Source organism: Coffea eugenioides, chromosome 5, assembly GCF_003713205.1.
Source record: "Coffea eugenioides isolate CCC68of chromosome 5, Ceug_1.0, whole genome shotgun sequence".
Lineage (NCBI taxonomy): Eukaryota > Viridiplantae > Streptophyta > Magnoliopsida > Gentianales > Rubiaceae > Coffea > Coffea eugenioides.
In genome coordinates this window covers 3,368,235-3,394,566 of record NC_040039.1, presented here as the reverse complement: position 1 = coordinate 3,394,566, position 26,332 = coordinate 3,368,235, and the positions used below count along the sequence as shown (strand labels likewise).

Genomic DNA, 26,332 nt, shown 5'->3' with positions numbered 1-26,332 from the left:
GGAAAAGATTAAAAGAAAATAAAGACTCCAGAATAAGAACAATGAAAACTACACGTACAAGAAACTCAAGCTTCTGAACAAAGCTAATAAACGTAAGCGGATGAAAGCCTTCAATTTTCACCCACGCTTTTCCAGAAATGCTTCAGCTTAAAGTGCTCAAGAGATACTCGGAAGTGTGCTCTGCTCAAGCCTTTTGGCTTCCACACATTTTCTACACTTTTAGTCCATGCTAAATGAGCTAAAACGACATCATTCATGCTTTGAGATCCTAGAGAAGTTCACTAGTTTCGTTCTGGATACTGACCATGTTGGCATCATCACGCGGTTTGATCGCCCTATATAATCGAAGGCAAATACAAATGGAGTATCAGATTATCATTTACACGGTCATTCTCTAAGAATACAAGCTTCCGATGCACTTCGACTAATTGGATGGTCAAGTTACATTACATCCCCACTGACCTAAGGAGTACAAAAGAAATATACTGATGCAAAGCGAGGTCAATGGTACAACTGATATTGTACAAATAACCTGTAGAAAATTACTGACCCACTAGGTATTGCAAGTCATCAGTAGTGCAGTGATCCCACGGATGGGATCCCATTCATGCTATTTCTGGTTTCCTTCTGGCTCATATAATCATCGCAGCTATTGCCGCTGCTGGGAAGCCTATGCAGTGGAGCAGAATTAGGAAGGTCAATGCCCTCCTTTCCCATCTGCTGCACTTCAAGGGGAGACAGTATCTTGATATACCAGACATTGTTTACAAACTCCCTGCAGAAAGCAACAAAAAATACCAGCTTGTCAAACATATACGGTTGTGGTTTATATCGTTGGATGAGAACAGTTCATTTTGCCAAGTTAAACATGCTGCATAGCAATTAACAAGGATTACCAACCAGTAAAATTCTGGAAAAGCCCTGGAACTTTTCTCGTATTGCATGCAGGTATTGCAATTAATTAACTATAAGCCACTGAAAATGTGAACACAGACGAGTACTAGTGCACTGATTGTGCTAATAGGTTGCATAATAATACCCGTTTTGGGTTCAGGAGAACAGCAAGATCAAATCAGTAGACCTCTTAATGAGTGAAGCATCTTACTAAAAGATTCCCATGAAATTTGGATATATTGAATACATTCAAATTTGTATAATTGAGACAGAAACAGAACAGATGGAACCAGGAGGAGGGGATATCATGCTTCCTTTAGTTTGGTTTAATCATTTTGTGAGCCAAACCATTCACATCAATTTGGAAAAAGGATAAAATAGAACATATCTGTGTGGTGCATTTCTTTAACAGTTTATGCACTTTGAGCCATTCAGCTAACTAAACAAAGTATACCCATCTCATATATCCATGCATGTGCGTGTGTTTGTTTTTGTGTGTGTGTGAGAGAGAGAGAGAGAGAGAGAGACCGACAGACAATATAAAGTAAAAAATAGTCCAGGGAATCAGGAAGTTGACAAAAAATAGTATCGGGTAACACCCACCGCGAATTTCACAAACTTGGAATGGACAATTCTACAAAGAAGCTAAGAAGCAAGAAAGTACATGGCACCAATGAAACTACAGAATATATCCCCATATATAAGAAGCTCCTAAATTCATGGTTGAAACTTGGTGAGCCTCATTAAATCAAATAACAAGAAGCTTTATACAAAAGACATAGTTCTCAAAAATGGCTCACACATAACCACCATCCCATTGGTTAAATTCTTCTCCTGTTTTCTGAAAGAAACCAAAACTGCTAGTGTTGGTTTCATTCAATTCAATTCATGTCAAAGTTAGTAAAGGCTAGTTAGTCCCTCTTTTCTTGCTAGGTAACTATGTTCTGCTTGCATACCAACCTAAATGCCTAAGTACTAAATTACTATAGATAAAACAGTATTCATAACAAATCTAACATTTCAAATTGGCAGAATGCTAAAATGGGGTCCCTCTAAAGGTATCACAAGCATGTAGACCATTTTTCAAAGACTACAACATTAGAGAATCACCAATACAAGTACAAAATAATTAAGATGCTCATGTGTACACAAGGCAACATTATTTCAGCAAAAACAAGAAAAATTGCTAGAAACTAATGAGTGCTTACTGCCAAGGGTCATCACCGAGGAGAAGAACATCATTCTCTCGGTCAACAAATACAAGCTGCCAGCCTGATCTCTGAGGGTCCTCCAACAGGCCTTCAAGGCCAAACATGCGAGCCAGTTCAATCCGCAGCTCATGGTAGCTGCTAAATTTGGAGATATCAAGCGATCGTCCGAAGGACCCTGATTTGTGAACCTGTCGAAGTAGACTACCATCACAAAATACTCAACAGTAAAAAGAATATCTTACTGCTCCACTCATAAAAGAATTTATGGATATAATGAACCAAATTCAAAGGATCATCTACCAAGTCACAAGTGCAGGATCTCAAACACAGAATCAAAGAAGTCAAGTTTTCAGCTTATGCTCCTGATAACTGACAGATTAAAATGCAAGACATACGAAAATTTGGACCAATATACTTGCCGGCTTAACAAGCTTACCTTCACAAAGGTTTTAGTTGGTGGGTTTGCTTGGTCCACGTTTTCAGCGGACTGCATGAAGACTGATTCATCCATACAACTTGAGGTGGTCATGTCTGAACTAAGTGGCAAATCAGTGCCCAAAGCACTTGTATATGTAGAGGTAGCAAATGGTACAGAAAATGATTCGCTTTCACCACTACCATTTATAAGATGTGAAATCCCATTTTGCAGCATAAGGGAGGAGTCACTATTAATTCCAAACAAACCATTGTTCTGAGAATCAGTCATTCCTTTAAATTGCGCAAATTCTCTACCTGAAACAGGAGGCAATAAAGTGGAAAGGTCAGAGACCTTAGAATCAGGTGTTGACATGTTGTCTGCCCGGGCTGCCACGGACTGAGTAGCTCGAGAAGAGAGCTGAGAGTCCAGTGCAATTCTCTTTGATGAAGAGGAAGGAGAGGCTAGAGAGTAGACGCCATGCATGTTGAGTAGGTGAGATGCTCCATCACTGGAAAATGAATTAAGAAGACTCTGCATTGAAGAACTATTAGTGCTTGTTACATGATTGATATCAGAGAAGGTCTGCTGCTGGCATGTTGAACCCAAGGCCTGCAAAGGTGACAATTGGGATTGGGTAACAGACTCTATTGTAGAGAAGTTTGAGACGTTCTTCGAGATTTGTTGCTGCTGCTGAATTTGTGCATGCAATTGTTGTGAGGGCTGAACTCGCTGCTGTAAATCACAAGAGAGATGACGCTGCAACTGTTGCTGTAAAAGCTGAGCCTGAGCAATTACCTGGTCTTCTGGAAAGCTTTGGATAAAATTTTGCTGAGACTGAGATTGCTGCAACATCTGACTCTGAACAAGTGAAGCAGATCCACTGGAGGTATTCTGTGAAAATGGCAGAAGGGACTGATTTGCAACCTTGGAAGGATCAAAATTTCTTGTTTCTTGGAGTGCAGCAGCTGTCATTGCTTGATAGATATCCGGCTGCAAACCAAGCACAGAAGCATCAAGCCGTGGCTGCATCCAGGGCGTAGCACCAAATCCTTGAAAATTTAGTGACTGAATCCCCTGAGCCCCAATATCACCTCGAAGCCATGAAAGTTGGGCATTTATGTTCATATCACTGCTGTTGAGGCCTGATAATGAAATATCAAAAGGATCAGAATCAAAGACTTAAGCCCAAAATGAATCTGCATATATTGCAAAACTAGATTATGTCAAACTACATGTTAGGAACTAAAGCCAACCTGGTAAGGAGGGTAATCCTGACGGCCATGGTCGTTTTAGTCTAAGGGAGAATGGAGAAGGATACATAGGGAAAGTAGTCAATGGTTCAATCTCCCACAAGGAAACTCTAGGCTGCCTCTCCCCTGCTGTTGATTCATCCCATCCAACCTGCATAAGCAGAAGAACATGTCAGATATCTGGTTCAACAGTATTCATCACAATATACAAAAATGCTGCTCTAGATAAAGGAAAAGAAATTGTTTGCTTTATATATTGTGTAGAAATAAGAATGAGCTGCTGTCTGATTGACTTATGCTACGTCAAGGGAAATTGACTCCGACATTAAAGACACTGACGTACAAGCCACAGAAGAGGCAGCTAGACAAAGGAGTTATGTATTATACTGTATATGGTTGAAATTAATGGAAATTGTATTCATGCGATCATCAGGACCATTCTTCAAGCTTAATAACAATTGCTTAGAGAATCTGTGATTTTGCCAATTTCATATGGAACTGACAAAGCAAGTTATAAACTAGTAAAGTTTGTTTTAACTTTTATACAAAACACATATTGAAGGGACAAACATTATTTCTTGCTTAGCAAATATAGAAGATGATGACAGATTAATCAGACAAATGAGTTGAATGTCTTGCGTGATTATCTAACAGAATCCCCATTGATAGCTGGTGAAAGGAACAAAAGTTTGGGCTGTTGGTAGAGGGGAAGCACTGTTTACTTGAAGTCACCCTTCCAAACCTGGGAACCTTTTGGCTAATTATAGTGCAAAACCAATAAAGTTTTTGGAGAGAAAGTGCACTTAGACATCATGACCACGCTACAACAGTTATCTATTACCAACCAGACACAAGCCCCAGGTTTCCCTCTCCTACCCCAAAGACGAAAGATCAGAACAAAAAAGCTAAAATAACAAAGAGAGACAATGTTTTGAACATTAGTTACTTGAGCATATATAAACGCCAGTATAAGTCTAATTTACACAGGCATCCCTCCTCTCCATGATCACTCTTAATAACTCGTTACAAACCTTCACAGATCGCCAATGTGAATTTGGCCAGCGAACAGGATCTAGATCACTAATGCCAGTAATTGTTCCCATGTATCTGCATTGAACAGGATATAACATGTTAGAACAGTTCATATCATATGCTGTGGCATGCAAGTTAATTTGCCTGACAATGGGAGTTTATGAGTACCCCATCCTTTATCAAAATTAATTACATGGTGACCATATTCAGTCACAAACATGTGCCCAAAAGATCTTTTATTTTTTAAACAATAACTGTATGTAAATCCATCCTTTCTCAAACCTGGATATTTAAAAAGAAAAAAAAGCTTAAATTTAGAAGAGATCACAATCTTGGTCTACAACAAGACTTCAAAAGCAAAGCAAATTAGCAACATAAAAGCAGCACAAAACATTCATTAGAACCAACAAAAGACTGTCCTGCATGATGTTCTACTCAGGAAAACCATCATTTCGACAACAACCATACTGCTCATACAATCTCCATCAACCCTACTCAATTGCAGAGAGGAAAAAAAAAAAAGTCAATGCTGCCAAATTCCCTTCCTTTGAAAGCTAAAAAGCAACTAAGATATGGTCAGGGCTTAAGCAAAGAAAATTTTCCACACTTTGCCATTTCAATAGGAAGGTGGAACCAAGAGAGAGAACACTAATATGTTGTCATGGATTCAACCCCAGAAGAAAATTTGAAATCACAGGCACTGGATGTTTCCAAAGCATGGTACAGTTTGAGCTGCCCTAAATTTTGCGATTCCATTAACCAAAACAGGTTGCATGACATCCATTTCCCCTAATCATGTAGCAAATATCAATACTAACTTTTGATTCCCCAGTAGCTTGTTTATACATTCAAAAAGCAAGCACAAAAGCAACTTGAACAAGCAAATTAATGCAAGATGGTCATTGAAATTTGAGTTAAAACAAATCGCTTGCCAAACTCCAATTCCCAATTTATCCTTCTTTCTCTACATGATTGTAACAATTGTAGCACCTATCATGTTCCTGCACTTCCTTAGCATGTGAAAGGTAAAAGCACTATTTCCCACATAGAATGAAGGCCTACCTACGAACACTTGATTCTTCTGTTTCAAATAGCATCCGAAAGCGCATGCCAACTGAAACCCTTGTATGATATACAGCCTTAGCATATTTGGCTAAAGGTATAACGAATTCTGATGGACTAGCCCTGAATATACAACAAGATTGTCAGATACTTTCCCTCTCCATTAACATAAAATGTATACGCGGGGAGCACAGAAGGGGGGAAGTATGCACAGAATCTTACCTAGGATTGTAGAATATAGTAAAGCGGGTATTGGTTGCAGCAGCATGAGCTGCAGCAGCAAGAAGACCTATGTGCATGCTATCACTTGATAATACTGAGGAAGGCATGATAGTTTGTGGGCGGCTAGCACGCCTAATCCCCAGAAGCAACTGATTATTTTCATTCCTGGGAAAAAGATTAAAACTTGATCATCAAGTTGATAATGCATCACAAATCCAGAAAAGGAATGGCAGAAATTGCTGCATTATTTTTTCCAAGTTAAGCACCTGTTAAGACAAACAGTTTCCTCAAAAAGGCAAAGAAAATGCATGCTTTAGGCTTGAATTCAACAAGCCTTGAGATGGATTTACTTATGAACCATCTCAAGCGGAGACCTAGGATCAAAGTTTAGGTTCTGTTTCTCTAGCTTAAACGAATCAGATTGTTCTATGTAAAAATAGCAACTAATAAGGATAATACTGCAAATAAGGATTATGTTCCTGTATGGACCATATCTTAAGAATTTAACTGTAACTTTACGAAAGTATATCTTGTAAAAAATGAGATTTGTTCCCAAGCAAGTATACTGTCAAATCAAAATCGCTATTAAACTTAACTTCCTGCAGAACTTCAGCTGGATTTAATCCAGAGCATAATTTGTACAGCTTAAGCATATTTCATAGCAGCCCTAGTTGCTTATCCAAACATTAATGCAAAACCCAGGTCCCAAAAAAGACGTAAGGCCTTTGTCAATGACCCAAAGATCCTTGATAAGCATAGTCAACGCACAAAAGTTCAAATACGAAGTTGGCTACATGCTAGGAAATGAAAGAGGAAAAACACCACTTCCCTCCCCAACACCAAGTATTCACCAGCTGAATGAATTATACAGAGGTACAAGATACACATTTCATAGATTAAGAGAGTCAGATGAAAAACACAACTTTGACGTTAACCAGCAGATTGTAGATTGACTTACCAGATAAAAATTACAGAGTCACCAGCAATAAGCCTCTTTGCACTTACAAACACACTCCAACCTGTTGTAAGCAGATGCCTCTTTGGCTGGCCTGCAAATCAGAAAACGCAAGTGAGCAACTGAAAAATATTCAGCATTTAAATCGCCCTATCCAAAGCAATTCCACAAGTGTTCATGACTAGTAACATTGAAGTGTAACTATGATTCCTGCATATCCATGTAATGACTGTAACATGCACTGTTTTATTTTAGATCAGACCACATGATCCAGCTCATCACCAATAGTGGGAAACAAATCTATAGTACTTAGCTTGGAGAGACATCCATAGTCAACCCACATAACTGTCACTCATAGACAGTGAGATAATGTTTGAAAGTTTATCAACCTGGCAATTAAACTAAAATTAAATGAATAAGGTCGCTGCATCCTAACTTATTCTTTGTATTTCATAATATATGCATGAGAGTACTTCTATTGAGAGGAGTTATTAAATACATATGTAAGATGAAGACTCCAAGGTCCTGCCACTTCCAGTAGTCACAATTTGTTTATCACAGTTCACAGCTGTAAATTGATCAGACTTCAAGTCTCTACAAGGCATACATGGCATTGAGATATTTTCACCTTATGAATAGTACACATGAAATATGTAAACCAAAAGGAAGTACAATGCTTCTGGATACAAAGACCTTGAAAGCAAGGAGTTTATCTTGGAAACTTCTCATCATAAAAGATGAAAGCAATGGAAGAGAAGAACAACTTTCAGCTTTTTAATCCATGGAGGAATTTTAACCATGATTAAAGGCCCAATGGTGGTGCACAATTCACAACATTGAAAAGGCTAATGGTGGACCTCATCATATTCAGACTCAACTTTTAGATACATTTCCACGCAGTCAAAGAAAGAGAAGTATTTTGATTCATCAGCTATACAGATTGTCACTGAGAGTTGGAAGCTTCACCAAACTTTCAGGTTCCAACTTAGAATTCTATATTAACTCAACTGGATGAATAATCAATCCAGACTTCAAAATTTACTGATGACTGAATATTGGTATGGCTAAGGCAAATGACTGGAGATGGATATAGGTATTATAGCAAAATTATCAGGATAAGAAAGCTTTCAAGGTTCCAAATGTTAATCAAGCACTAACACGTGCAGTAATATAACTCACAAGCAACTAGCAGCATATTGGTCAAGCAGCCACTAAAGATCAAATCATAACCAGAATGACACATTAGGGAACGGCAATGAAGATGCGGTATTATGAGAACAACATCTTAGCTTGTAACAAAAAGCAAAAAGTCAAGTTAAATGGCATATGCGTACGATGCAGCATATCCAGAGCAGGGAAGAGAAGCGGATAAAAAAGCAAACAAATTAAGTATGAGACCAGATAGCCTCAGAAATCTGGAAGGAGACAAGCAAAGGAATGTCAAAGAACAATTTAAGATGCAGATGACCTTAAACTAGACAAGGAAAGTTTGCTATAGATGAGTGCTAACTGTTCAGTTTCCTTCTTTTAACCAAGTTTCTCTTTTGTTTTGTGAAAGAAAGAAGACAATAGTTCGGAATTATAATGTAAACTGAAAGGCAAGGCAACGGCTGCAGCAATTATGAATTATCTATGTCAATGTCTATGAACTTTAGATCTAACTTCAGCTTTGCCAAAAATATAACTCAATTATTCACAAGATTAAACATTACTGCATGTATGTAAGATAATCAAACAATTTATGTTGCAGGAAACAAAAATGGAAATCATCATGTTCAAAAACATTCATGCACAAGTCAATACAAGAAATTCAAAGCCCCGACAAAAAGTAGGCTTTGACCTACTTTGACTATGTCCTACATCACTAAGTGAAAGTGTCTCACAATTCTCAGTCATTGCAAGCACGTATAAGTATGCCATGAAATTTAATCTTTATCAGGGTTTGTTGGAAAAAAAAACTCACCACGAAAGATATGCCGAAATTTCCATTCATTGCCATGAAGATCTTTTGCAATCAACTCTTGAGCTGGAGGCTGCAGAGTATAATCCTGAAGTATATATTCATAAAAGGATGACGTGAACCAAAGCCACAACTAGCCACGTGTCATAACTAATAAACCAAGAACAGGCAGTGGAGGTATACTAATGTGACCTACAAGAGTAGGAAAAACTTTTTCTGCAGCTCGACGAGGAACAGAAAATCCACCATGAGTACTCGTGTCACTTGCAGTCAGTGTTTTACAGAAGTAGTTAGTTGGCTGCTTGCTTGCAGTGCCAAGTTCAGCAGGTAGTAGACAAACATCTTTTTGCTCTTGCTACAAATACAATTGCAAGGAACCTTAAAATGAAATACATGGTTCAACAGGCAAAAGGAGGCAAACAAAAATATGGCAAATGAACATACTGCACTTAGCGGCTGCAGGGTCATCTGAGCATATACTTCATCAGTTTCCACATCAGCCTGAAAGTACAAATATTCCAATTATAATAACTTTGGCCTAAATATAAGGTCAGGAAAAACAATCAAATTCAAAAAGACAGAGATTAAGTAAGCATACATACATGCATGGTCACATTGTGAAGCTGACATATGAGCTGTGCTGGCAAGCCAGGATAGTTAGGGATATGAGCATCTACCTCCTTGTTGGTTGAGGCAGCAACCTGTTAAAATAAAAGAATGAGGACCAAAATTAAAATAAAACAAGACAAGATTTACCACAAAATTAATCTGGACAAAAAAATTCTGAATGCTTCACTACAAATTTGCTAGAGGGACAACTTCTCACCCTACTACTTTATCAATTATGAAAAACATTTTGTTCAAGAAATGCCACTGAAGTTCTTGACCAAGCAGACAATATTGAACAGAGTCAGTTGATAAAATTCATCTCAAACACTGGTGACCAGCAATTGTACTTTTCCTTATGCAATTAACTAATTTATTTTTATCTCTTAGCTGAAAATATGTTTGTTCTCTTGGTGAAGGAGGAAACTGCAACAAGTCATAAATTTCAAAAGAACTAACATTCAATTATGGCATCTTAAAAGGAGTAGAAGAGCAAGAAATCCGGCTGACTTCATCGGACCAAAACAAGACGCAGTCAAACAAAGTCATCTGCATCCAGTCTTTGAGGAAAGTAATATGTTAACTTAGCACCATTGAAGAGGCCTACTAGAATGGAAGTGCAAGTATACGAAATTCATGTATATCGCAATTTACAACAGAAAATCAATTTCTTCATACAATTCCACAAAAAGAGGTTACTAATTCATAATGCGCTAACACCTAAAATGCATTCACAAAAACCAGGGTACGGCAGATTTACCTGCTCACTATGACCTTGAGGAAAATACACTACTCGGCTTCCCACAGCTGGAAGGGACACCAACGGGCCAGCACAAGCATGCCATAGCTCTGCATTCAAGCACTTCTTCTCCCCTGTAGCCCATGAAATCATGGTTCACCAAAGAGTCAAAAATTTTGCCAAACAACAACTCAAACCAGAATTTTCTTAAACAGAATTAACTATTTTAACTCAGAGAATATGTATGCAAAATTGCAAACCAAACAAAGGAAATGATATGGGACCATTACCTTCCTCTGGCTGAGGAGGAGTACTCAACCCTGGAGTAGATAACCTCATTGCAGAATAACCAAAACCCACCTAATAAAAACACTACCCTTTTCCAGAAAAAAAAAAAAAAAAAAAAAACCAAAAGAAAAACCCCCCAAAAAAGTTCCAAAAAAATAAATAATAAGAAAACCCAGGTACTAGCAACAGAAGCTAAAAACTACTCCTTTTACCTCCCACCCCCCCACCCTCCAGAGAAACACCCAACCAAACACAAGATATACATAGTATTACAACAACCAGTACTAATCACTCATCCAAACCCACTCCAGCAACCAATCACTCCCATTTCCAGCTCCCTTAAGCTCGTCCCACAAGCTTCCAGATCTTCCAAAATGCCAAAACAATGAAAACCCAGAAATTATTTTACCCCAAAAAGTAAAAGAAAACCCCCAAATCTACTCTCCAACCCTTTTAGCACAAACCCAAAAATGGGAACTTTCTGGTTCACAAATCCAGCAGATCTCAAAGCTTCCCTGCTACAGTTTGAAACCCTAAATAGATTTCACAAAGAGAGAAACAGAAACCAAGACAGGGTAGAAGAAGAGCAAGCAGATGAAAAAAAATAGTAGTCCAGCAGTACTTTTGCGGTAGCAGTACTAAATACTACTACTACTTTCCTACCACTAACTAATGAGTAATGAGTAGTAGCTTTTTCTGAGCTTTCTTGGGAGTAATAGTGGAATACTACCAGATTGTAGCTGTAGCAGTAGCAGTACCAGTAGCAGTAGATCCCTAGCTCCCCCTGCTAGCTGGTTTTGCCTTTATTTTAGTACTAATAAAATTTTTTGTTGTATTATATGTTGGGTTGTTAGTACTTAGTAGTGTATTTTTGTAGTAGTAGTAGAAGAGTAGCAGTACTCCTTCATATTTTTTAATACAGTTGGGACTAGTAATCTAGCGAGTTATTCATTCAAGTGATTAATAAGGGAAGCATATTCAAGTAAGATTTCTTTAATGAAAAAAAAAAAGAAAGTAAGATTGCTTTAATTGTATGATTATCCAGGTGAAGAGCACTTAACACTTATGAGCTTCCAAGTAGTGCATCTAGTTGATGTATTTTTTTTCTTTAATTTAGTTTACTGATTACTAATGAGTTCATCTAACGAGTGGTCAGCCACGAAATTCAAGTAGTATTAATTTTTAGAAAAAAAAATAACACCGAATTTGGAAAGTGTGTAAATACAAGAGAGAATAGTTATTGTAAATCCATATATTCACATGTTAAGTTTCATATATTAAAGTGTATTAATGAGTGATCAATGACAATACTTTAAAAAGCTACTACTTTTTGTGTTTATAGACCTATTTAATTATTATAAATATTTGAAAGTAAATAAAAATTTGTTATATCTGAATTAAGTCCTTCAAACTAGTTTTTTTTAAGGATTTTGCATCCAACACCTTTTGTTGAATTACAGTTGACTGTATTTAACTTCTCAATGCTAGGTTAAGATGAATCCTAAATTTTTTTCAAGTGTTTTTTTTTTTTGGAAAAAGAAATTCACAATGGTTTTCATACACGAATTTTCTCTTGTCGTTTGCCCATATCAAATTTTGTTTGATAACTATGACGAATCTATTATTGGGTGACATTAAAATCGAATCCAATGTCTTTGCAATTGCAAGGACACTGAGTGTTCAGTTTAAATTGTACTACATCAGCCTAGTCCAGCTTAGTCCAATTTGAATATCACAATTGCAAGTGCACAGAGTGCTCAAAATATGGTAATGCTTGTGAGGATGTATAATAATGCTCTCGCAATAATGATTATCACGAAGATCATCATTTTGGTCTCCATATCAAAATAAAATTGCAATGTTTTCTTACAAAAAAAAAATCTTAACTTTGTCCTTTACTTTAGAAATTTCAATCAATTTGATATTGAACTTTTTTTTTAAAGTATTGAAGTTGTGCAATCAGCCAATCACAGCTAAAATTAGTGCACCATATAATATGTACAATTTTTGAAAGCCTGCCTCTTCAAGTTTATGTAATGGTTTTCTAAATTTTTGGTCTCACCTATGCACTTTAAATTGTACGTGGACAAGCATAAATTGTACGTAGAAAAAGTGTATTCTCGAAAATATGCAAAGTTTTCACTTTTTACTCTTCATTGTCTATGTGAATAAATCTATCCCCTAATTTTTTATTTATTTTTCCTAATATGATACAATCAACTTAGCGAACCCCATATCGAATTTGACTCATCATGTTAAATAAACATATTACATAAAGATGAGATATATACTCTTAGTAGCATTAATAATATGATGAGAAAAGTTAAAAGTGGGATTCACATGTATAATGCAAAGTCAAATATATCTTTTTTTGGCAAAATAAGCAAATTATGGTTCAGAGCCAAAATGCCTAAAGTGTAGTGGAAAGTTTTTGAAATGCAACCTAATTCATATGGACACACAAATTTTTTATATATTCCAAAAACATCTTCAAAAATATTCTAAATACACATAATTTCAAGTACACATAACAAAAATACAAAACAATATATAAAAATAAAGTAAACCTTACCACTTATTTCTTCTCCCACCTATCACCACCATCTACACATACCGCCATTGCCACCATCCTTCCCCTCCTGCACCACCACCGCCGCTTCTCTTCCCTCCCTCTTCCTTTCCCTCTCCTTCCCCCTCCCCATCCTCTCTTTCCCTCCTTCTCTCGCAAGCTCTCTTTCTTTCCTTCCTTCTCATTTGGCCGTGACGAAATTTGATCACGGTAAAAAGGGAGAGGAAGAGGATTGTCGGAAAAAGGGGGAGGGGAAGAAAAGGAAGGAGGAGGAAAGAGAAGAGGGAGAAGCAGGAAAGAAAAATGATAGGAAAGTGAAAGAGGTAAGAGAGAGGAGGAGGAGGGTGGCGGCGAATGTGGCTAGTGGTGGTCGGTTGTTGTGGTAAAAATTTTTAAAATCATCCCAATAAAACTTTAAATTTTGAAAACACTTCCAAAATACATCTATGGTAAAAGTTTTTTTGATTTACAAAATTACAGTAAATTTTTTTAAAAGTACTCGTAAAACCACATAATTTGTAGCTAATCTTAAATGAAATATGAATTTTTTAAAGAGTGACACTACAATGAAGTTTTTTAAAGAATGACTTTATAACACGTAACGCGTCAAGGAACATATTGTAAATTTGTAGCTAATCTTAAATGAAAGATATTTTTTTTTTTAAAAAAATTTTTAACAAGCATTGTCCAAATTATAGCATGTTTGGATAGCAGGTTTTTTCAAATAATATTTTGCTTGCATCATAAACATATTTCCTAATCTACCTTTTTATATTCTCAACCACCTTTTTATCTCATATATATCACATTACAAAAAGTGCTACAGTAATTATTCCAAATAATGTTTTAAATAAAACTCTATCCAAACATATAATCTATTTCTTGTCCTGTCCCTTATATTTATCCATTCTTCCAAATTTAGCTTTACTTTTTAAAAAATGTATATTTTCATCCCCGCTATGGTCTCTACTCTCTAGAGTTTATATCACTCATTAGACATATCCAAAGAGAACGATGTTATAAATTGTACTGTGAATTGTGCTAAAAATTAGATGAGTTCGGATGAATACTTATTTGAATTCTTGCAAAGTTTTCTTTCCAATTGCAAACTAACCTTTCTAATTATTCATTGCAAAATAAAAACTTTTCTTATTGCTTGCTTCTTCTAGTTAGCAGCTTCAAAGTTCAGCTCAAATGATGATACCCTTTTTTGCAGTAAAAAAAATAATCACTTTAAGACAATGTTTTCTTAGCCTTTCAGACCCAAACCTGTTGGTTTTACTTGAAAATGTCATATTTTTCAGGCCATGTAAACCATTTCACTCAATTAGAGGACGCAAATGCAATTCAGAATTATTTTCAATACCTAAGATAGATTACACAGTTGATCAAGATGTAGCGAGGGCCAACTCCATGATCAGTAGGCTGAGCAAAAAGGGTCGAATTCTTGAAGCACAGGAACTGTTTGATAAAATGCCTGACCCAGATGTTATTTCGTGGACGGCTTTGATTACTGGGTATGTGAAATGTGGCATGATTGATGAAGCAAGAGATTTGTTTGACAGAGTTGATGTTAAGAAAAATGTGGTAACTTGGACAGCGATGATTAATGGCTTTGTGAAAACGAGGAGGATTATGGAGGCAGAGAGGCTATTTAATGAAATGCCTGAAAAAAATGTTGTTTCTTGGAATACTATGATCGATGGCTATGTGAAATGTGGTAGACTTGATAGAGCTTTGGGGTTGTTTGAGAGGATGGACGAGCGGAATGTGGTTTCTTGGAATATAGTCATTGCGGGGTTAATTCAGTATGGTAGAATTGAGGAGGCCAGGGAGATTTTTAATAGGATGCCAGAAAGGAATTTGATTTCTTGGACTTCTATGGTTGCAGGTTTGTCAAGGAATGGGAGAGTGGATGAAGCTAAGTTGTTGTTTGAGAGGATGCCTGAGAGGAATGTTGTTTCATGGAATGCAATGATTACTGGTTATGCACAGAATTCAAGGTTGAATGAAGCTTTTGATTTGTTTGAGAGGATGCCAGTGAAGGATGTCACATCATGGAATACAATGACAACAGGCTTTATCCAAAATGGAGATTTGGCAATGGCAAATAGGCTGTTTAATGAAATACCCGAAAAGAATGTTGTATCATGGACTGTGATGATCAATGCACATGTGCAAGGTGGTCAAAGTGAGGAGGCATTGAGGATTTTCATTGATATGCTTGCACATAGTGGGGTTAGGCCTAATGAAGGAACTTTTGTAAGTGTCTTGGTTGCTTGTGGTGACTTGGCTTCTCTTGCTGAGGGAAGGCAAATTCACCAGCTAATTAGCAAGACTGTTTATCAGAAGTGCGATTTTATCATTTCAGCACTTATAAGTATGTACTCCAAATGTGGAGAGTTATTAACAGCTAGGAAGGTCTTTAATGATGGGATAAGAGGGCAGAGGGATTTGGTCTCTTGGAATGGTATCATCACAGCCTATGCTCACCATGGACACGGTAAAGAGGTAATAAAATTGTTTCACGAAATGCAAAATATGGGACTGAATCCAAATGATGTGACGTATGTGGGATTGCTTACTGCTTGCAGCCATGCTGGTCTAGTGGAGGAGGGTTTCAGATATCTTGATATGCTTGTGAATGACAGGTCCATAAAATTGAGAGAAGATCATTATACATGCTTCATTGATCTGTGTGTTCGAGCTGGGAGGTTCAAGGAGGCCTCTAACTTCATCAAGCAGCTTCCTAGCAAGGCATCCCAATATGCTTGGGGATCTTTTCTTGCTGCATGTAATGTTCATGGGGATGCAGTTATAGGAAAACTGGCTGCACAAAAACTTTTAGAGGCAGAACCAGAAAATGCTGGTTCTTTTGCACTGCTATCTAACATATATGCTGGCAGCGGGAGATGGAGAGAAGCTGCAGAACTCAGGATGATTATGAAGGATCAGGGGCTCAAAAAACAGCCTGGTTGCAGCTGGATTCAAGTTGGCAACGGAATACATCTTTTTGTTGTAGGCGATAAATCTCATAGTGAAACTGAGCAAATATATACTTTAATTGGAAATCTTCATTCAAAAATGAAGAAAGATGGTACAATTTCAGAAATCCTAGTATAATAGAAGACAGTGTATCTATTAATGGAAATTTTGGAGTATTAATGGTTCATGTAGGTATGTACTGCATGGAGTTGAAGAAAGAATGGTTGACGTAATGATTTTCAATTTTCCTGTGTATGTTGTGTTATGTTAGGTTTAACTATCAAAGGATTGAAGGTTGATGAAGCTTTCAGTTTGTTGAGAAGATGCCATAGAAGGATGTTTCATCATGGACAGGAGTGATTGAAGGCTTAACCAGAATGGAGATTTAAGGAGAGAAATGTTGTTGTTCAAAGAAATACCAGAGAAGAATGCTGGATTTTGGACCACAATGAACAATGGGCATGTGCAAGGTGGTCAAAGTGATAAGGAATTGAGGAATTTCTTTGCAGGTGTTAAAATCATGCAAGGCCTACTCTAAGAATTTTTTTTGTTGCTTGTACTGGCTTAGCTTGTCTTGGTGAGGAAGATAAGGTCACCAATAGTTAGCATGACAGTTTCCAGAAGAGATATTTTGTATAAATGCAATTACAGCCAAGGATGAAGCTGCACAGCGAAGGATGACACTGAAGGACCTTGTGCTGAAAAAACAACATAGTTATAGAAGGATAGAAGATTTGTCACTGGGAACAAATTATGGTATTACAAGTAAACACAATCGTTCTCCTGGTTGGAATTCTTCATTCAGAATTCAGAAATGAAGAAAGTTGGCAGTATACATGCAGAAAATGGCAGTTTAATTGATGATGACATATCCAATGAAAAAGAATGTTGGATTTGTTAACCTTTAATGATTGATATCAACTTCGGAAGTTTGCTAAAGAATGTGATTGGATTGATGGTTGATCACTTTGTTTTGCGTGTTGTATAGGCAAGTTCCAAAATGAATGCTCTCTTACCAACTTATTGCTTATCTCACCACATCGTTGCTCACTCATATAAATTTAGATTTTGGCTGCTGATTTTGTATGAAACTACAACCACAGCTTTCTGCCCTCATTTTTGGGCCAATGCCAAAGGGTTATACTATACCGAGTTTCTTTTCACAGTGGATGAATGACCAAGGTTCTACCGAAAGTCAGGTGTGCATCAGATGCTTCTGAAAAGAAAGCTATTCAACTAATTTATGACAATTGATGATATGGCGTACCTTCAAGCTGGAATGTGATGTTGGAAATTTCTGTTTCTGGGCAGGGGTGAAAACCTGATGATTATGTTTGCCTGCAAATTGCTGTTGTCTAAGTTACTTACATTGAGGTAAGTTTTCTGATGTCCTGATGTCATGATCTTGAGCAATTAAATTTTGGAGAGAAGTTAAATTTTGATATGTTTCCAAGTGGACTTCTTATTTTCTTGAAGGATGAAATATCTACAAACTCAAGGCTCTTGAAGACTTCTCTGATACTTTCAGGGACTCTGTTCAAGCTAGACGTACCTATATTATTGCATTGGTTTGTCCTGGGAAAGTCCTCCATGTTGCACTTAATATTCACCTGAATGGGAGTTATCCCTAATCTGCTTCAGGTAATGAGCTGCATTTAGTTCTATGAGCTGCACCAATCCTAGGCTCATTCTGAGGTCTAATATTGTCTGGTGTAACTCCATGGCATGCATTGGGCTTTTTGGCTTGGTATTGGCATAATTAGTTTGCTTGAGATAAAGTGCTTAAGTAGGGTTCTGTCCTATTAGTTTTATTTTTTAGCACCAAAAGATCACAGTTACTGATACATTGTATGTACATTTGTGTTCAGAATCTGGTACGTCTCCAAGGCCAATTTTGCACTGCCGTGGCCTCCAATGAATCTTCTGGGATGTACTTATAGTCTTATAGATTGGAATTGGTTCAATTTGAACTGGCGGGTTCCTTTCATTGTTTTAGTATGGACTATGGAGTGCGAATTAATGCTAGATTTCAAGACGATATGTTGTGCCCAGATGCAGCATTTATTTTGTTACTTTAAACAAAGGATTTGTCATTTTCAATTTCTCAGGACTAAACCACTGTACATTCGATACTGTAATACCATAATTGAAGTCCTTTGAACTCCCAGTCCCAGATACCTGCCACATTAATTTGGATGATAACTCCAGGTTCCCCATCTTGACTTTATCCGCTCTTCTTGGTACACATATTTTGACTGTAAGGTTAAAAAACCAATTAACTAAAACTGGTTGAAAGAATGAGTGAGATGAAGTCATTTTCTGGTTTCCAAAAGAAAGAAAACAGGAAAAAGGAAAATATCCGTGGACATGGACTCCTCTGTCTCTTCAAGAATTAGTCAATTAGATCATTAGCATCTCTTAATTGACCAATGTTTAGTCAAGAACAATTATCAAGTAATATTTGAACCAAGTTTCTTGACAAACAGCTTTACTTAGCTTGGACTTTAAAGAGAGGTGGAACATATGACAATCTGACTTTCTTCTGAACATTTACTACCTGAGAGAGTGTGGAAGCTGCGCAGTATAACGATAGACTGTTTCTTGATCACACAGCTTGAAAAAGAAGATGTTGTCAGTTGTTGTGTTTGTAATAGCAGTCTTGACGATCTTAACAACTCAGTGGTTATGGAGACGGATGCATCCAAGATGTGAGAATGGAGTTCTGCCCCCAGGTTCCATGGGATTGCCTCTCATTGGAGAGACTCTACAGTCACTCATTCCTAGCCGCTCTTTGGACCTCCATCCCTTCATCAAGAAGAGACTTTCAAAGTATGGTCTTATTTTTCCCATTCCATGGCCTTTTCAAATATGACTTAATTACGTGGTGTTATGGAAAACTGTAATGATAAAACTGCACCATGTGGAACAGAGAATGCTTTAAAGACTTGAAATTATTACAATGATAGCTATAGATCACTTGGCTTGTTGGTTTGCCTGCTACAGAAAAAGATGGGGTCTTGTATTGTGTAATTGATCCTTTTCATTCCTCTGATAATCAAGCTATATATGCACTACGGATCTCAACCATTGAAACTTGCAATGTCAAGATAAAAGCCTTCTGCTAGATCTTCATTTAGTGAACCAGGAAAAATTAACTGTTCAAAAGTCAGCACTTGAATGCTACTATTACAATTGTATGTTCAGCAGTTCTCAACTTTACTACATTCTTTTCTTCCTCTTTTTCAATTTTCTGCAAGAAGTGATAGGTAATATGGAACAACTTTGATACAAAAAGCATTTCTTCCCTCTGCAAATCTTTGGAGGTTTCTTGCTCAGGGAAACTAAAGGGGAAGCTAAAAATAACAGAATATGAAATACTCTTGAAAGTTTATATAAGCTGATTTAACTTTATGAAAGCATAATTAACGCACTAATATTTCTATGAGTTATCTGATTCCTTAATATTCCAGTAAGGGATAATAATTTTTAAAATTTTAAAATTCCTAAGGATATGGTGCATAAGTGGTTTAGCAAAGAGGTAACTAACCAAAATTGTCTCTAAAAAGTCGCCTATTTGGTTGCATCCCATTGTTCCATACCATGCTTCCAACCTACTCACATCTTGGATCCAATAAATTAAAGTGCAGTACTAATACCACCAGATTATAATGTAATTCTGCTTTCTTGTCTTTCAGATTTGGTCCAATTTTCCGAACTAGTTTAGCAGGCAGGCCTATTGTAGTATCAGCTGATCCCAAGGTCAACCATTTCATACTTTCACAAGAAGGGAAGTTAGTAGAGTTGTGGTATTTGGATACGTTTTCTAAGCTTTTTAATCAAGAAGGGGACTCTAGGACAACTGCAGTTGGTGATATTCACAAATACATAAGAAGTAGAACGTTGAATTACTTGGGTGTGGAGGCACTTAAGGAGAAGTTGCTTCCCCAGTTGGAAGAAATGGCATGCAGAACTCTAGACAGTTGGTCAAATCAGGAGTCTGTTGAAGTGAAACGTGCATTTGGAGCTGTATATTAGCTAATTAAACAAGCTCACTTTTTCTCTTACAAATTACAAGTACTTACTCAATAGCTTATGGAATTTTATCTTCTAAATTACCAAAAATCTTACTGCAGATGGTATTCAATTTCACTGCAAAAGTTTTTCTTGGTTATGACTCTGACAAGTCATCAGATGACTTGAGTGAGAAGTTCAACAAGATACTTGAAGGCCTTATGTCTCTTCCTTTAAACATTCCCGGAACTGCATTCCACGACTGCATGAAGGTAATGGTAGATAAAGAAGTATACAAATATCTTCCAACATATGTTTCATTTCGTTAAACCTTACACGAATGATACCGATGTAAATCTGATTCTCTTATGGTAGATAAAGAAGTATACATATATCTTCCAACATATGTTTCATTTCCTTAAACCTTACACTAATGATGTAGTTGTAAATCTGATTCTCTTATTTTTTGTTAGTCAAAGAAGAAAATAACGGGATTCATCAAAGGCAAATTAAATGAGAAGCGTGCTGGCCTTAGAACATCTAAAGAAGACTTCCTCGATCAGGCCATTGATGACATGACTACAGAGAAGTTCCTGGGAGAAGACTTTATAGTGCAAGTGATGTTTGGCCTTTTATTTGCCAGCTTTGAGTCAAATTCATCGACGCTTACGCTTGCTTTGCTCAAGCTCTCTCAACACCCTTCTGCATTAGAGATGCTTACAGTACTCTAATTTCCATAGTTTTTGTGTTTCAGACTGATAATACATGCATATTTGAATTTAATGCCATCCTAACCCTGACTTCTTGTGGTTACCAGTCTGAGCATGAGACTATACTAAGGAACAGGAAAAGAGTGAAATCTTCACCCACATGGGATGAGTACAAGTCAATGACCTTCACTCTTCAAGTCAGTCTCTACTATGTTCAAAAATTATTGTTTAAATATGCATAAATGGCAACTATCAAAATGTCTTAATGATGAGTGTGAATGATAGGTAATCCATGAAACTCTGAGGTTGGCAAATGTTTCTCCAGGATTACTACGTAAAGCGCTTAAAGATATTCAAGTTAATGGTAATTATGCTACCAATCTTTGGATTAAATAACCAAGTTGAAGAACTTTCTTCTTTAACATCTTACAATCTCTTTATAGGTTACACAATTCCAGCAGGGTGGACAATTTTGGTTGCTGCCTCTGCTCAGCAGTTAAATCCTGGTGTCTTTGATGATGCACTTGAATTCAACCCCTCACGTTGGAAGGTGCTTTTTTAATATACATTTGTTTCTGAGGTGTAAGATATGATATGTTTAGCTTCTTTTACATCATTAACTGCTTGCTTTTGCTTGATGCTTTCAACATGTTGCAAATTTGTCATACCAGCTATTTTTAAGCAATGTAATGCGATCTATTGAGTTCTATCATTTTACAAGTTCCAGGATAGTTACGTGGAAATTGAATTGTAGCTAGGATTCTGTACATATCTGCTGCTTTCTAGTGGTAGATGCATTACCACTTAGTGATGGATTTATTTTATCAATTCTTTGTACTTGTTATGAGTGCAGGACATCGATAAAGCTGCCATAGAACAAAATTTTATGCCCTTTGGAGCAGGAATGAGACAGTGTGCTGGTGCTGATTACAGCAAGGTGCTATTATCAACTTTTCTCCATGTGTTGGTCACCAAGTACAGGTAACTTCAATACTGTGACATGACTAGCTAACTAAGGACTTGTGATCATTCAATATTTTCTGATGTATACTTTTGTATCAATGCCGAGGTAACTAATTAGTTGGTGTTTTGCTGTTCAAACATAAAGGTGGAGTGTAGTGAAGACTGGAAATATTGGAAGAAACCCACTTCTCAGCTTTGGAGATGGTGTCCACATTAAGATTGCAAAGAAAGAATGAGTAATGTGATTGGAAACTTTTCTCATTTTACACTTTCTATATTCCTTAATGAATGGAAGTTATACTCAATGTGCTCTGGGTTGATACAGAACCAGGAACTCAGGGTTCAGAATCCCTCATCTGTATCGATAACGTTGCCCGAGAACTTGTTTAGGGTTCTTAGTTGGGGTAGTTTTTATCATTTTATTAGTATTTTTAATTGTTTATTTGTTATTTTAGTGTTTGTGTCAATAAATAACGGTGCGCCAAAAACGGCTGAAGAAGGAAGAAGTTCTTAGCTTCTGTCAAAGTTGTGAAGGATCTGGTATATTTCCAAGGGTCAAGTTCTACAATGGACTAAAACTTGCTGCTGGAACTCTGAGATGACATTCTTGTACTTGTGAGATTTGTACTTTTGAAGAAAGGATTGGTATATTTCAACTCCACCATGCTTTCATATATAATAATGATACCACAAGTCAAGTCCTTCGAACTAGTAGATACCTATTACATTTATTTGGGTGATCACTTGAGGTTGCCTATCTTATCTTTTATCTGTTTTTTTTTTCTTGTTTTGGCACAGATACTTCAGTTTGATGTTTAAACATTAATGCAAACTGGTTTTAAGCAAAAAGAGTGGTATGAAGTCATTTTCTGGTTTCCCAAAAAAGAGAAATGAAAATGAAACGGAATAAAAGGGGGACGCCAACTCCCCTGTTTCTTCAAGAATTAGACAATTAGCTCAAGTGCCACCTCTTAGTAATGACTTATGTTCAGTCAATAGCATTTATCAGGTAACTATATTAAAAGCATGATGAGTTTTGGCATTATAGAGTCTAAGCACTTGTTTATCTTAATTTTTGTTTTACCTATATTACCCTCTTGTGTCTTTCAATTAGAGTTATTTTATTTCAATTGTGGTAGTAATTACAAATATAAAACATTCCAAATGATTAAATCTCAATAATATTGGTAATTAAAATGAAAATCTACAATTAAAACGATTTAGCGACCATTACACTCCATTTCCAATTCTTATGTGTGTCAAAGTTTCTTACCCAAAGCAATTTCTTACTAGAAATTGTGTGACCAATTGCATTAGCCATAATTTTAAAATTGTAAAATATATCAGTATAAAAGAATAGATGCTTTAGAACAAAAGAGAAATATATAAAAAGAAAAGAGTCGATATTCATTTAGAGAATCTTTGTATGAATATCACGAGATAGATGTGTAATTACGTGCTTTTTAATCAATATGAATAAATACAAAAACAAAAGAAAAAACAAAAGAATCCAATCATTTCTATCAATTGAATTTCAATTGACAACTAAATATCCAATCTAAGAAAATTGAGCAATATAAATCATTTGCATTCTTTATTAATCTCAATAACACTTATAAAAAAATAAATAATCCAAATTCAACAATGCACCTAACATTATTCAATTCAAATCCATAAAAAATTTAAAAGTTTAATTAAAAAGATATAAAGTAGAATAATTAAATATTCATGCAAAGTTGGATATGAGTAGGGTTCACATATTTTATTCTTAAATAATTAATTCATTCTAATTGTACAATTGCATGTTGTTTGTCTTAATAAGAAAAAAAAATAATATTCAAAATGTTATCGCAATAACATTCGAAATGTTGATAGAAGATTTTTTATTTGTTAATTTTTTATGATTTCATAAAAAATTTAAGCATGGGTTTTATTTTCAAGGGTATAGCTAGACTCTAGCTAGTAACCAAGCTTGTGAAGAAGTAAAGGAAGGGGTGAGTCTAATGTAAACAGTTAGAATAACAAAATCTAACAAGCCGATTCAATTACTCAAATACCCCTCCAAAAATTGATCTTGTGGTTTAAGTCTTTACTAATAATTATGAATTCTATTTATTAGGTTCACACTTGACAAGTGTACATATATGTTTTGTTTAACAACATCTTTTGTGCTACATTAAAAATACAATATTATGATTTAATGGTAAAAGTATTATGAGTGTACAACAACTTTGGTGAAAACATGACCGTATTAAGAATTGTTTATCAAAGTTGAATCCATAATTTACCAAAAATCTCAAAATAAATTCAAAACCAATAAATCAAAGAGTTTGAATCTAGATAGTCTCTGTAACAACAATTGGTTAACGAAATTGAAAATATAAAATATTCTATTATGAGGTAAACAAATAAATTTCACAAAAAAAAAATCAAAGTTGATGTTATATTTGGGTTAATATAATTACGTGCAAAGTACACAAACTATTACTAGTTCGACTAAAATATGAGGATGGCTGATATGGCTTATCTTCAAGGTGAAAGGTGATATTGGAAATTTCCGTTTCTGCTAGGGGATAAAAACCTGATGATTTTGTTTGCTGGCAAATTGCTGTTGTCTAAGTAAATTACATTTGTCAATTTTTCTAGCACCCTGATATCATGATCTTGAGCAATGCAATCTCTTATTCTCCTGTTAGTAACTTTCAAGTGATTAGGAGCAGAGTTAAATATCGAATTGGTTCAGAGTGGACTTCTTTTTTTTCTTCACGGACGAAGTAGCTACAAACTTAGGGCTTTTGATCATTTCTCCAGAACATTTGAGGACACTGTATCAGGTGCACATACCTCTTTTATTTCATTCACCTGTCCCGCGTCATTTTACACATAGTTGTTTTTTTCAACAATCGCAACAACCTACAATACTCCTACACTACGAGGAAGGGAGAACTCAACTGAACTTGTATATGAATTGAAAGGTGAAACTTCAGATCAGACAAGTGTACTACCGCACTCTTTGAATTTTTTGAACATAGGGAAGCACAATGGGCTCCAACGAGGAAATATGCAGTAGGAGTTGGCGGAATTTGTACCCTCGACCTAAATGGGAGTTACACTCAATGTGCTCCTGGGATTGATCAGCTTTTTTTTTTTTTTTTTTTGGTTCCATGAGCTGTACCATCCTTCAGATATGGCAGGTGATGTGATTCCGTGGTGGAGGAGGGGCAGGGACGGTTACCGTCCATGGCAGTTTATGGCCAAGATTTGGCCAAAAAAAATTGTAAGGTCCAGATTTCAACATGTGTAGAACTCACAAAATTTTGTTCTAGAGTTACACGTTATTGAAAGTAACTTATACCGTGTGCAAAATGCACATAATTCGGCTTAGAGTGGCCTGCTCTTATTATCATTACTTCACTTGCGATAGTGTTGAGCCCGGAATTTCTCCATTTCAGACCATCCGACGTGCCAAAGTATGCAACCCAACATGAGATAGATTCCCACAGTTAATTTGTTGTGAAACTCCCGCGAGTTGAATTCACGGACTGGTAACAAGAAATGAGCTGATGTTGGCACTTGCTACTTCCAAGCAGTTCCTTTTTTTTTTTTCGTTTGGCTTAAAGGACTTGAATATCCATTCCTGCCCTTTTTAGTCAGCTTCAGGAAAATTTAACCAATCAAAAAAACATGCCATAATAGATCAATTCTTTGTTGCAATATGGTCAAAAGAACTCAATATAATTTGGTTAGTTGCAGGGATGAGCAAATTCAAACACGCTGTGGAAATAGAAAGGGAAGTATGTGAATATTTTAAAGATCATTTCAGCATATCAACCACTTTCCATGTTCCTGTTTTTCTTAACATTCTGCCAGGATCAATCTTGCAATGAGGAATTAAGCAAGTGTTTAACCAATCACAGGCTTGATGGATGTGTGTATATCCCCATTAACGGGCTAATTTCTTAGAATATTTGTATTAAAAAAAAACAACCGCCAAATGCACCTCTAACGTGGGTATTTCTCATTCTATAGTCAGCACGGCAGCATAATTAAAATACTCCCGCAATCTCACTGCAACGTCTGCAAAAATTTCAGTGAGGCGGCAGTTGTCAGACGCAGACGTGCTGACTGGGCACGTCTGCGGCCGACACAAATCGGTGGCAGTCTCTGTGTGTCAGACGCAGACGTGCCCAGTCAGCATGTCTGAGTCTGACATTTGAAAAAAAAATAGTTGATGCATTGCCATTTAGAACGTCACATAAGCGGGGGATGGAAATGACCTTCATTGTTAAAAATGGAAAGCATCCGCAGGAAAAATTGCTGCCTCCACCTCCCGACATGCCACTTTGCTAATGTTGCTTAGACAAAATATTACAAGTCTTGGAATACTACGGTTTGCTAATGAAATGCTTAATACGTTATTTTAGTTCCTCTTTTTTTTTTGGTTTATGTTTGATTAC

At 36.4% G+C, this 26,332-nt stretch overlaps 3 protein-coding genes across 5 annotated transcripts; 2 read left to right on the top strand and 1 right to left on the bottom strand.

The window, feature by feature from the left end:
• Positions 1-87: 87 nt before the first annotated feature.
• Positions 88-10,777, bottom strand: LOC113770118 (auxin response factor 6-like). Of its 3 annotated transcripts, none has more exons than XM_027314486.1 (15): positions 10,640-10,777; positions 10,371-10,483; positions 9,607-9,705; positions 9,449-9,505; positions 9,201-9,359; positions 9,008-9,092; positions 7,048-7,138; positions 6,090-6,254; positions 5,868-5,990; positions 4,805-4,880; positions 3,777-3,924; positions 2,542-3,665; positions 2,103-2,293; positions 551-775; positions 88-335 (listed from the first exon to the last, which is right to left on the bottom strand). In XM_027314486.1, exons 1-14 carry the CDS (start codon positions 10,686-10,688, stop codon positions 571-573), a joined length of 2,685 nt encoding a protein of 894 aa, XP_027170287.1. In that variant the 5' UTR covers positions 10,689-10,777; the 3' UTR covers positions 88-335; positions 551-570. The 3 variants fall into 3 exon arrangements, with proteins under 3 accessions (XP_027170287.1, XP_027170288.1, XP_027170286.1); XM_027314487.1 differs by having other exon boundaries at positions 165-775; positions 2,542-3,132; positions 3,319-3,665; positions 10,640-10,768; XM_027314485.1 differs by having other exon boundaries at positions 165-775; positions 10,640-10,768.
• A 3,827-nt stretch (positions 10,778-14,604) lies between these two features.
• Positions 14,605-16,903, top strand: LOC113772389 (pentatricopeptide repeat-containing protein At2g35030, mitochondrial). Its single transcript, XM_027316981.1, has one exon. The coding sequence runs from the start codon at positions 14,620-14,622 to the stop codon at positions 16,327-16,329; it is 1,710 nt and encodes a 569-aa protein (XP_027172782.1). The 5' UTR covers positions 14,605-14,619; the 3' UTR covers positions 16,330-16,903.
• Positions 16,904-18,817: 1,914 nt separating this feature from the next.
• LOC113770994 (cytochrome P450 87A3-like) lies at positions 18,818-22,476 on the top strand. The gene is made up of 9 exons (XM_027315628.1): positions 18,818-19,020; positions 19,887-20,217; positions 20,325-20,474; positions 20,676-20,924; positions 21,020-21,109; positions 21,198-21,276; positions 21,356-21,462; positions 21,766-21,893; positions 22,021-22,476. The coding sequence occupies exons 1-9, from the start codon at positions 18,818-18,820 to the stop codon at positions 22,109-22,111; spliced, it is 1,428 nt and encodes a 475-aa protein (XP_027171429.1). The 3' UTR covers positions 22,112-22,476.
• The last annotated feature ends 3,856 nt before the right edge of the window (positions 22,477-26,332 follow it).

Coding starts and splice junctions, on each gene's coding strand:
- LOC113770994 (XM_027315628.1), top strand. CDS start 18,818: ATGTTGTCAGTTGTTGTGTTTGTAATAGCAGTCTTGACGATCTTAACA. Junction 19,021..19,886: donor ATCAAGAAGAGACTTTCAAA/GTATGGTCTTAT, acceptor CTTGTCTTTCAG/ATTTGGTCCAATTTTCCGAA. Junction 20,218..20,324: donor TGAAACGTGCATTTGGAGCT/GTATATTAGCTA, acceptor ATCTTACTGCAG/ATGGTATTCAATTTCACTGC.
- LOC113772389 (XM_027316981.1), top strand. CDS start 14,620: ATGATCAGTAGGCTGAGCAAAAAGGGTCGAATTCTTGAAGCACAGGAA.
- LOC113770118 (XM_027314486.1), bottom strand. CDS start 10,688: ATGAGGTTATCTACTCCAGGGTTGAGTACTCCTCCTCAGCCAGAGGAA. Junction 9,706..10,370: donor CTCAAGGTCATAGTGAGCAG/GTAAATCTGCCG, acceptor TTATTTTAACAG/GTTGCTGCCTCAACCAACAA. Junction 9,506..9,606: donor TTCACAATGTGACCATGCAT/GTATGTATGCTT, acceptor TTGTACTTTCAG/GCTGATGTGGAAACTGATGA.